Below are 12,021 nucleotides of genomic sequence, written 5' to 3' on the forward strand. Positions count from 1 at the left end.
CTAACACTTCCTGTTTCTACTGGAGCAAAGATAACCCCCTTTGTCAGCCCTCCAAAAAGCAATCAGACTTCTTGCGAGCCTCTCATTCCCCTTTAGCAAGAAATCCTGCAACAGCTGCCTGAGATCTGGTTTAATTAAATATAAATTTAAAAACTAAGATATGAAGGAAACATAAGCAACTTGTTGCGCCAAAAGAAAATGACAAAAGAATAAATCGATCATTAAAAGAACGACCAAGAAGAAATTAATGAAAAAGTGCCAAGCAACAGAGCTAACTAATAAATCCATTTTTCTTTTTACTTAACAGAGCTAGACCCCAAGTCCTGGTCACCAGGGAATGCAACGAGGTCTGGGGACAAACTGAGGAGTTGAATTAAACTAAGACTGATCTTGTGTTCATCTCTGCTGACGCACGCTTCAGGCAGGCATCGGCGGAGTTTATACGAAGAAAAGGGGTAGCGTTTTAGCCTGTGTTTTCAGCAAGAGCGGCTGGATGTGTCCGTGTCCACACTCAGCAGTGAGTGAGAGTCCGCGTGTGTGTGTGTGTGTGTGTGTGTGTGTGTGTGTCTGTCTCTCTCACACACTCCCTGATGTGAAGTTAACCAAGGTGGTAACTGTGTCACTCGAGAAGAAGGTGGGAGGAGTAGAGCCTTCAGTAGGGCATGGGGAGGTAGGTGAAGTAAAAGTAGAGGCACTTACCTTGCACCCCAGCAGCCTCCAGACAGGGAGGAAAGCAGGACAGAGCCCGGCAATGCCCAAAAGTCCACGAGAAGGTAGGCATGTAAAAGAGGGACTGGAGAATCTAGCGTCTCCTACTGAGCCAATGATTGCTGCTTTTTCAGTAGCCTTTCAATCAGGATGGGTATACATCAGGGTACTTAGCCAATGAGTGCCTCCCTCCCACAGAAGGTGGACTCTGGTGATTAGCATTGTCTGCAACCCCCTTCCCCAGGCCCTAATATTCCTCAAAACATCTCGTTTTAATGATTGAGCAACCAGAACAATGTGATTAATTTACCCAATGGTCTATCAATCTACATATGTTAACATTTCACCAAACTTTATGATTGACTTAATTTCTGAAGAAAAGCATAAACAAAGAAACTTCAATTGGGAAAGTGAATCCTTATTGAAAGTATTTTTATGATCTCACCAGTTCAACAGGGAAAAAAAACAACTCCCTTAAATTTACAGTTTGCTGAAGTTTTATTGAAACTTCAATACAAATTAATCTTTTAAAGTTATGTAACATCAAATACAGAATTCTCAAATTTCCCCAGTATTGTTAACACAACAGACATTGAGCAGGAGCTAGTTAGGACAGTGCTAAATTCACTTCGAAAAGTGCCCTGCATTTTGGCAAGAGAGGAGGATGTGGGGCTGGGTGCGTGTGTGTACACAACGAGCCTTTTTAGACTTTTATTGGACTTTATTTGTAGTCAGCTTTTAGGGAGCAATAATGGCACACTAATCCACTGCATCTCTCTGATATATTCCTGATATTTCTGAACTTAAAATTGTGTTCAAAGACCAAGTGGTGTTTAATATGAAAAGATAATTTGCACATTACATCAATCTCCAGCCATCCCTCCAATACTGACTTTATATGTCGTATTTGCAATCAGTTATGCAAGTCCACAGAATCCATAGGATCCCTACAGTGCAGGAGGCCATTCAGCCCATCAAACCATACCCATTCAGTATCTTACTCCCCCTTCCGTCCCAGCCCAATCACCGTAACCCCGTGCATAGAGGGATATGGGCCAAATGTGGGCAATTGGGGTTAGCTTAGGGGTTTAAAAAGAAAGGGTGGCATGGACAAGTTGGGCCAAAGGGCCTGTTTCCATGCTGTAAACCTCTATGACTCTGTTTACCATGGACAATGATGTGGAGATGCCGGCGTTGGACTGGGGTAAGCACAGTAAGAGTTTTAACAACACCAGGTTAAAGTCCAACAGGTTTATTTGGTAGCAAATGCCATTAGCTTTCGGAGCGCTGCTCCTTCGTCAGATGGAGTGGAAATCTGCTTGCCAGATAGAGTGGAAATCTGCCCTGTTTGAGAGCAGATATCCACTCCATCTGACAAAGGAGCAGCGCTCCAAAAGCTAATGGCATTTGCTACCAAATAAACCTGTTGGACTTTAACCTGATGTTGTTAAAACTCTGTGTTTACCATGGACAATCCAGCTAACCTACATATCTTTGGACTTTTTGGACCAAATCGAAACATGGTCTAATGTCACATGAGACAACATTAAACTAGAATCATACAACATAGAAAGGCCCTTCAGCCCATCAAGTCCACACCAACACAGAAACACCTGAACTCCCACTAATCCCATCTGCCAGCACTTAGCCCATAGCCCTGAATGTTATGATGTGCTAAGTGCTCATCCAGATACTTTTTAAAGGATGTGAGGCAACCCGCCTTGATCACCCTCCCAGGCAGTGCATTCCAGACTGTCCCCATCCTCTGGGTAAAGGTGCTTTTCCATACATCCCCCCTAAACTTCCTGCCCATCACTTGAACCTATTGTCCCCTCGTGACTGACCCTTCAACTAAGGGGAACAAAGCCGCTACTTATCCACTCTGTCCATGTCCTTCATAGTCTTGTACACCTCGATCAGGTCACCCCTCAGTCCACTCTGCTCCAGAGAAAACAACCCAAGTCTATGCAACCTCTCTTCATAACTTAAATGTACCATCCCATGCAGCATCCTGGTGAATCTCCTCTGCACCCTCTCCAGCGCAATCACATCCTTCCTATAATGTGGCGACCAGAACTGCACACAGTGCTCCAGCTGTGGCCTCACCAAAGTTCTATACAACTCCAACATGACTTCCCTGCTTTTGTAATCTACACCCCGATTGATAAAGGCAAATGTCCCCTATGCCTTTTTCACCATCCTAACATATCTTTCCGCTTTCAGAGATCTGTGGACAAACACGTCAAGGTCCCTTTGTTCCATAGAACTTCCTAGTGTTGTATCATTCATCGAATATTTTGTCAAATTACTCCTTGCAAAATATATCACCTCACACTTTTCAGGGTTAAATTCCATCTGCCATTTATCTGCCCATTCCGTCTATAACTTCTTGTAGCCCAATACACGCCGCCTCACTGTTAACCACCCGTCCAATCTTTGCATCATCCGCAAACTTACCAGTCCTGCCTCCCACATAGTCATCAATGTAATTTATATAGATTATGAATAATAGGGGTCGCAGCACGGATCCCTGTGGTACGCCACTGGACACTGGCTTCCAGTCACTAAAGCAGCCTTCTGTTATCACCCCTGTCTCCCTACAACTGAGCCAATTTTGAATCCACTTTATTAAATTAACCTGTATCACATGTGAATTTACCTTCTTTACAAATCCACCATGTGGGACCTTGTCAAAGACAGTGAATTTTTTTTTTGCTTAACTCTTATCTATCAATGCCATGGGAGAACCCATAATATTCATCTAGGTTGTATAAGGTAATGAATATCGCTGACATGTGCTGTGAAATTAGCATTTCGGTGAGTGAGATCATCTCAACCACTGGAGTGCCCAACCCTATCTCATATGTACAGGCCTCGAGGTCCATCCAGGCTTTAATACAAGTATCAGCAGACCTTTAACTTTGAACATTGCTTATATTGCAGAGATATTTCTTGTCATTGAAACAGAAAACCAATAAAGCAGAATTCAAAATGTGTGAACACGGCTCACAGGAACAACTTAAATGTAAATATTTATACCTTCAAATATGATCGGATTTGACATTAGGATATATAGTAACCTAGTAAATTTACACTGGCAAGTATTATTTTACATTAGTAACAAATTGTGATTCAGTCTTCCAAACAAAAAGGCGAAATCGGGAGCATCCGATTCTTTTTGGACCAAACTGCAATGCCATCTTTAACTGTTCCATTCGGTACTTGATCATATACCACGTCATGATGCATCTCCAACCTGTTCAATCATCTTCAAATTTCATCCCGCCTCTTACCATAAGTCTTTCTTCATCCATATCTCTATTACCACCAACTCATACCAGCGCCAAATGACTGTTTCTACAAAGTTCAGGTCACGGTTTTATAGGCTAGTCATGTGGGGCATTCCCCAGGACTCACTGCTATTGTCAGACGTATGAAGAAAGTTTTAAAGTGTGTTTTCAAAGTTGGGTTTCTCCACATACTTGCTTTCCCTCCATCTCCCCCTCATTCTGCTCTGAATCCCTCTGGTAAAGCTCGCTGACTCTGTGGCCATCTTTGGTCACAATGTGCCAGATCTGCCAACAATCCTGATCAAACATCAGGCATTTGAAATCACTTGTGCTATCCGAGAATTTGTAGATCAGAAAAGAAAAAAAGAGAAAGGAAAAGAAAGCAGGCAGAAACCAAGCTATGCAAAAGCAAGTGTACTGAGGAAAGTGTGCATGTGCCCCAATCTTTTAGACTCCCTCCTCAGTCTCTCTGTCCTGAATCTGCCACCCTCCCCTACCTCCCAAACCCCTTCCTCACGAGAAGTTCACAAAAAAAGGGCCAGAGTAGGCAAAGAATGAGAAAAAAATGGAGAATATTTATTCAGGGAGAGGATGTGCATTTTGTACAAGGCAAGCAGAAATGTGTGTGTGAATTTTTCAGTAATTTAATTTGCAGATCTATAATTCAGCTGGACTCTCTGCATACCAGAAATGAAATTGGCCAAAAAAGTCACTGAACACATCACATTATTGCAGCTAATCAGCTATACTTACCCGTACCAAAATCTTGGGTCATTTGGAATGGAATGGTTTATTGCCCTATGTGCTGCGGCTTTCTTTTTATTTAGGACAAACTCTTGAAGTCTCAACTTCACTTCTGTGCTTGCTACTGCACCTAGGAAACACAAAGTTCCAGGTTATCACAGGAATCAAACATTTAAAAACAAGGCAATCAATTTTCTCCAGTAAAATGGGTGCTTTGGTTTACTTCACAGATATGAGTAATAACTCTGCAGCCAACAGCCATCATGTTCTTGGTCCCTTTGGACTTGAATCAGAACCGTCTACAGTATCGCCAAGAACAATCAATCCACACAACAGGCTCAATACAAGAGATTCACCCAATCACCAAGCTCATCTCCTCCCATGGAACCATGAATTGAGAGTCCTCGCAGCTCATTAAAAACAATAGAAACATGGTATGTTAAGAATGGGCTCCCTAAATTGTTGTTCCTCACTCCCAGTGAGGTCATGGAACAAGCAAACCAAGCTCTGAGGCAGCAATGGGAACTGTGAAGCAGAGACTGAGATACAACAGCCCTAAGATCAACTGCAAGACCCCTCTGTGTGAGATTTTCTCTGGCGTTGGATTATGGCCTAATATAAGCTCTGAGACCTGACTGCTGACAGCAACAGAGCCTGCAAAATGGTACATGCTCTTGTGTACCTGTACCCCTGATATCAGACCTCCCAGCCCACTCCATCCACTCACCAACTCTCTCGCCCACCCCCCTCCTCAAACCTTTACTCTGCGGTCACCAAGTGTGAAGCATTAAATGGGGTCACAGTGAGAAAAGGTTTGGAAATCACTGTATTAAGTAAAATCATGTCTAACAGGTTTTGCCCAAGTATCATATAATAGGCTTGTTAGCAAAATTGAAACATATGATATTGAAGGGGCAGTGGCAGCATGGTACAGACCTAAAACATTAACCCTGGCCCGGAATTTTGCAGTCATGGGAACTTCATACCTCATCTAAAAAGCCATAGGACCCTGGATCCAGAAATCATTTCCCCATATTCCTATTTTCATCAGTAGGGGAAAGGGTTTGAGATGTGATTCTTATATGGGGGAAACCTGTACTCAGGAGGGGCATTTGAACTCAGTGCTGACTCTGCATACCCAACTCAGAAGCAAAAATCTGGGCCTCTATTTTTTCTCTTCACGGATGCTGCCCGACTGCAGTCTTTCCAGAGTTTTCTGCTTTCACCCACAAATAATGAAGCAGTCTATGTCGCATGGAGAAAGCCCTGGACAATATTCAGGCTTGGGCTGATAAATGGCAAGTAACAAATGTGCCACACAAGTTACAGGCAACGTCCAACTCCAACAAGAAAGCTAACCATGTCCCCTTGACATTCAATAGCATTACCATTACAGAATCTCCCATCTGTATCCTGAAGCTCATCAGTGATCAGAAACTGAACCAGCCATATAATTACCGTGGCTACAAGAGCAGGTCAGAGATTGGAGGTTCTGTGGCAAGGAGCTCACCTCCTGACTCCCTAAAGCCTGTCCATCATCTACAGGGCACATGTCAAGAATGCAATGGAATAGGTGCCACTTTCCCAAATGAATACAGCTCCAACAATACAGCTTCTTGAAGCTCACCACTACCAGGACAAGACAACCCACTCGACCGGCACCCCCATCGACCACTTTAAACATTAATTTCCTCCAACAGAGGTGCCTAGAGGCAGCTGTGTGCACCACTGATGAAAAGTACTATAGCTAATTACAAAGATTCCTTCAACAGCACCTTCCAAACCTGCAACCACTAAGATCTAGAAGAACAAGGGCAGCAGGTGCACGAGAACAAGGTCCCCTGCCTGATTTGGAAAATCTATTATTGTTCTTTCAGTGTGGCTGGGTCAAAATCGTACAGCTCCCTCTCAAACAGCACTGAGAGTGTACCCACTCTACACAGACTGCATCAGTTTAAGGTAAGAACTCCGGGCAGCGCATTTTAAAAAATTCATTCATGGGACATGGGCGTCGCTGGCTGGCCAGCATTTATTGCCCATCCCTAGTTGCCCTTGAGAAGGTGGTGGTGAGCTGACTTTTTGAACCGTTGCAGTCCATGTTCTGTGGGTTGGCCCACAATACCATTAGGGAGAGAATTCCAAGATTTTGACCCAGCAACTGTGAAGGAACAGTGATATATTTCCAAGCCAGGATGGTGAGTGGTTTGGAGGGGAACTTGCAGGTGGTGATGTTCCCATTTTATTTGCTGCCCTTGTCCTTCTAGATGGAAGTGGTTGTGGGTTTGGAAGGTGCTGTCTAAGGATCTTGGGTAAATTGCTGCAGTGCATCTTGTAGATGGTACACACTGCTGCTACTGAGCGTCGGTGGTGGAGGGAATGGATGTTTATTGATGAGGTGCCAATCAAGCGAGGCTGCTTTGGTCTGGATGGCGTCAAGCTTCTTGAATGCTGTTGGAGCTGCGCCCATCCAGGCAAGTGGGAAGTATTCCATCACACTCCAGACGTGTGCCTTGTAAATGGTGGATAGTCTTTGGGGAGTCAGGAGGCGAGTTACTCGCCGCAGTATTCCTAGCCTCTGACCTGCTCTTGTAGCCAATGGCACAGTGGTTAGCACTGCTGCCTCAGTGCCAGGGATCCAGGTTCAATTTCCAGTTTGGGTCACTGTCTATGTGGAGTTTGCACGTTCTCCCCATGTCTGCGTGGCTTTCCTCTGGGTGCTCCGGTTTCCTCCTACAGTTCAAAGATGTGCGGGTTGGGTGGATTGACCATGCTAAATTGCCTCTTAGTATCAGGGAGACTAGCTGGGGTAAATGGATGGGGTTATGGTTGATTGGGCCTGGGTGGGATTGTGGTCAGTGCAGACTCGATGGGCCGAATGGCCTCCTCCTGCACTGTAGGATTCTATGGACTCACCATCACTTTCTCAAAGACAATGAGGAATAGGCAATAAATGCTAGCATTACCAGTGATGCCTCCAGCACATGAACAAAAAAACAATGGGAGTTTGGCTGTAGGAGGACCACTGAGGAATCCCAGTTGGGGGCAGACTTGGTGCTCATTTCACTCACCCCAAACAAGTCTCCAAAACAGGACCTCCGAATTTGCATATTTAAGAGCTCTAATACCTGGTTTACACCCGGGAGTTGTAATAAGAGACATCAACATGTCCAGTTGTAGAAAAACACCAAAAGTCTGTATTTTTGTTAAGACAGTAAGAAGTCTCACAACACCAGGTTAAAATCCAACAGGTTTATTTGGTAGCAAAAGCCACTAGCTTTCGGAGCGCTCGCTGCTCCTTCGTCAGGTGAGTGGGAGTTCTGTTCACAAACAAGGCATATAAAGTCACAAACTCAATTTACTAAAATAATGGTTGGAATGCGAGTCTTTACAGGTCATCAAGTCTCAAAGGTACAGACAATGTGAGTGGAGAGAGGGTTAAGCACAGGTTAAAGAGATGTGTATTGTCTTCAGCCAGGACAGTTAGTGAGATTTTGCAAGCCCAGGGGGGTTACAGATAGTGTGACATGAACCCAAGATCCCGGTTGAGGCCGTCCTCATGTGTGCGGAACTTGGTTATCAGTCTCTGCTCAGCAACTCTGCGTTGTCGTGTGTTGTGAAGGCCGCCTTGGAGAACGCTTGTTAAGACACAGCCTTTTCACATAATACCCTATGAGGTTACTGTAGCTGATATGGTGCCTCAGTTAAAACATCCAGGTGGATGCACCTCCTATGTTTTGGACATCCCGAATCTAGGTCTCCTATTTCTTCTCCTGTTTCACTATATCTTGTCCCTTACTGCCAATAATAACCACAAGCTTTTTTTGTGGCTTTGCTAAGATACATCCTCTGCTTGCTCCTTCAGCTATGTTAAAACGGGAGTAATTGTTGCAATTTAGGAAAGCAATAATCTGGAGGAAATTTGCCATATTTCTCTTTAACTGACGCTTAGAAAATTGCTAATAGCGGGGTCTGCAAACCGTGTGTGTGTGTGTTGCACAGTTTTATTTCCAGAAAAAATTTAATTGAACGTAAAATAAACTCTTAAATTTGTTTTCTCTTCCCAAACATTTTATACACACTTTACGGATAGATAGAGGGACCTAGGCGTGCAAGTCCACAAATCCTTGAAGGTGGCAACACAGGTGGAGAAGGTGGTGAAGAAGGCATATGGTATGCTTGCCTTTATAGGACGGGGTATAGAGTATAAAAGCTGGAGTCTGATGATGCAGCTGTATAGAACGCTGGTTAGGCCACATTTGGAGTACTGCGTCCAGTTCTGGTCGCCGCACTACCAGAAGGACGTGGAGGCGTTAGAGAGAGTGCAGAGAAGGTTTACCAGGATGTTGCCTGGTATGGAGGGTCTTAGCTATGAGGAGAGATTGGGTAAACTGGGGTTGTTCTCCCTGGAAAGACGGAGAATGAGGGGAGATCTAATAGAGGTGTACAAGATTATGAAAGGGATAGATATGGTGAACAGTGGGAAGCTTTTTCCCAGGTCGGAGGTGACGATCACGAGGGGTCACGGGCTCAAGGTGAGAGGGGCGAAGTATAACTCAGATATCAGAGGGAAGTTTTTTACACAGAGGGTGGTGGGGGCCTGGAATGCGCTGCCAAGTAGGGTGGTGGAGGCAGGCACGCTGACATCATTTAAGACTTACCTGGATAGTCACATGAGCAGCCTGGGAATGGAGGGATACAAACGATTGGTCTAGTTGGACCAAGGAGCGGCACAGGCTTGGAGGGCCGAAGGGCCTGTTTCCTGTGCTGTACTGTTCTTTGTTTTATATCGTTCTTAGAAAATCAGACCCCAATTTTCTAACATAACTTAGTTTCTTTTCTGTGTTGGGAGATGTGAGAGAAAGCCTCTCAGAAAAGTATGGAGTTTTGACCTTGATCATATAAATACTCATGCTAGTTTCAAGTGCCTCAACCACTTCCGATTCTCAAGGTTCGTTCTAAGTTTAGTCTACATTGGAAGGGAAAGATCAGTCCCATGACTAACTTTGACACAACTGCACAAAACTAGGCAAACTGGTTTGCTATTTTTAGATAAAAGGAAACATCTTGTTCAATTCTAAAATACTTTGTTTAAAGAGGAAATCTCCTATCTATCTAAAGTTTCTATTCTAATTTTTTCAGCATCTCTATCTCCTGGCACATGAGCAAACTGGGAAGTTTAGACTATGGATGAAAGGGAACTGAAACATCTGGTGGCGATGTGAATGAAACACTCCTATCACATGATGACCTTCTTGAAGTTATTTTCTTTATCTTGTACAGAATATGAACATTCGTATTAAACAGCCTGTGCCATCAGTCTCCAACCTTGATCATCTGTCACATTGTTCGCTCACCCAGTCACTTATCCTTTCTTTTTGCTTGATGATTTTCATTTTGCTGGGACGGCACGGTGGCACAGTGGTTAGCACTGCTGCCTCACAGCGCCAGGGACCCGGGTCACGGTCTGTGTGGAATCTGCACACTCTCCTCGTGTCTGCATGGGTTTCCTTCGGGTGCTCCGGTTTCCTCCCACAGTCCAAAGGTGTGCAGGTTAGGTTGATTGGACATGCTAAATTAACCCTTAGGTTAGAGGGATTTGCAGAGTAACTAAGCAGGGATAGGGCCTGGATGGGATTGTAGTCAGTGCAGGCTCAATGGGCCGAATGGCCTCCTTCTACACTGTAGGATTCTATGATGTACATCTCTCTCTATTCCACTTGTAAACAGCTTAAACCTCTCCTGTATACTCCTAGGTTTCCTTCTCTGTTTTTTATGCTCAATATTCTTCCAGTGGTAGTGAGCACTATGTTTTAGACTATTCTACATTTACCAATGAAGTACTAAAATCTTTCGCTGATGGTAATAATGGCTGGGCAGCACCCCCCTGCGTTGTACCACCTTTTTAAAAAAAAAATTCATTCATGGGATGTGGGCATCGCTGGCAAGGGCAGCATTTATTGCCCATCCCTGAGGGCAGTTAAGAGTCGAAAGTTTCAAGCTTTTAGGTGCCCAGATCACCAACAATGTGTCCTGGTCCCCCCCACGCCGACACTATAGTTAAGAAAGCCCACCAACGCCTCTACTTTCTCAGAAGACTAAGGAAATTTGGTATGCCAGCTACGACTCTGACCAACCTTTACAGATGCACCATAGAAAGCATTCTTTCTGGTTGTATCACAGCTTGGTATGCCTCCTGCTCTGCCCAAGACGGCAAGGAACTACAAAGGGTCATGAATGAAGCGAAGCCCCATCACTCAAACCAGCCTCCCATCCATTGACTCGGTCTACACTTCCCGCTGTCTCAGAAAAGCAGCCAGCATAATTAAGGACTCCAAACACCCCGGACATTCTCTCTTCCACCTTCTTCTGTCAGGAAAATGATACAAAAGTCTGAGGTCACGTACCAACCGATTCAAGAACAGCTTCTTCCCTGCTGCCATCAGACTTTTGAATGGACCTACCTCGCACTAAGCTGATCTTTCTCTACACCCTAGGTATGGCTGTAACACTAAATTCTGCACTCTCTCCTTTCCTTCTCTATGAATGGTATGCTTTGTTGTTATAGTGCATAAGAAACAAAACTTTTCACTGTATACTAATACATGTGACAATAATAAATCAAATCAAAAGAGTCAATCACATTGCTGTGGTTCTGGAGTCACATGTAGGCCAGACCAGGTAAGGACAGCAGATCTCCTTCCCTAAAGGATATTCGTGAACCAGATGGGTTTTTTTTTTTAAAAAACGACAATCGACAGCAATGGTCTTGTGGTCATCTTTTAATTCCAGATTTTTATTGAATTCAAATTTCACCCTCGGGATTTGAACCCGGATCCCCAGAGCATTACCCTGGTTCTCTGGATTACTAGTCTGGCGACAATAACGCTATCTCCCCACCACTACTATCCCACTGCAAAGCTGAGGAGATGAAAGAGGTTAACAATGGAAGGAAAGCATGGAGCATGAGTTATTAGGGGCTTTGGTGGATGGAGCATAGGAGATAGGCAGGTAACAGAGATGCAAGGCACACAGAAAAGGGCCCCAGAGTTGGAATTGTTATGACAATATAAATGGATCCTATAAATTTCTAGATGCTTATCAAGTAGATCAAGGCCATTATCCTTTGGAAGCCTACAGCACAGATTTCATGCTCATTTTATAAAAATTCTGAAGGCACCAGGAGGGAAATAAGTTACCATAATAGGGATACAGTAATACTTTCCCCCGAAGTAACAGATGAGACATTGCAAAAAGCCACTCAGTGCATCTTTATTTAGTT

General features: G+C 44.1%; 1 protein-coding gene across 14 annotated transcripts in view; it reads right to left on the bottom strand.

The window, feature by feature from the left end:
- The window catches only part of hdac4 (histone deacetylase 4), a 444,296-nt gene that overhangs the window by 185,181 nt on the left and 247,094 nt on the right, over nt 1–12,021 (bottom strand). For all 14 annotated transcript variants that reach the window (XM_078229095.1, XM_078229096.1, XM_078229098.1 and 11 more), the window contains one exon: nt 4,752–4,872. In XM_078229095.1, the coding sequence (XP_078085221.1) occupies nt 4,752–4,872 (121 nt within the window). The remainder of the gene's footprint in view (nt 1–4,751; nt 4,873–12,021) is intronic.

The sequence above is a fragment of the Mustelus asterias genome, chromosome 14 (genome assembly GCF_964213995.1).
Source record: "Mustelus asterias chromosome 14, sMusAst1.hap1.1, whole genome shotgun sequence".
NCBI lineage: Eukaryota > Metazoa > Chordata > Chondrichthyes > Carcharhiniformes > Triakidae > Mustelus > Mustelus asterias.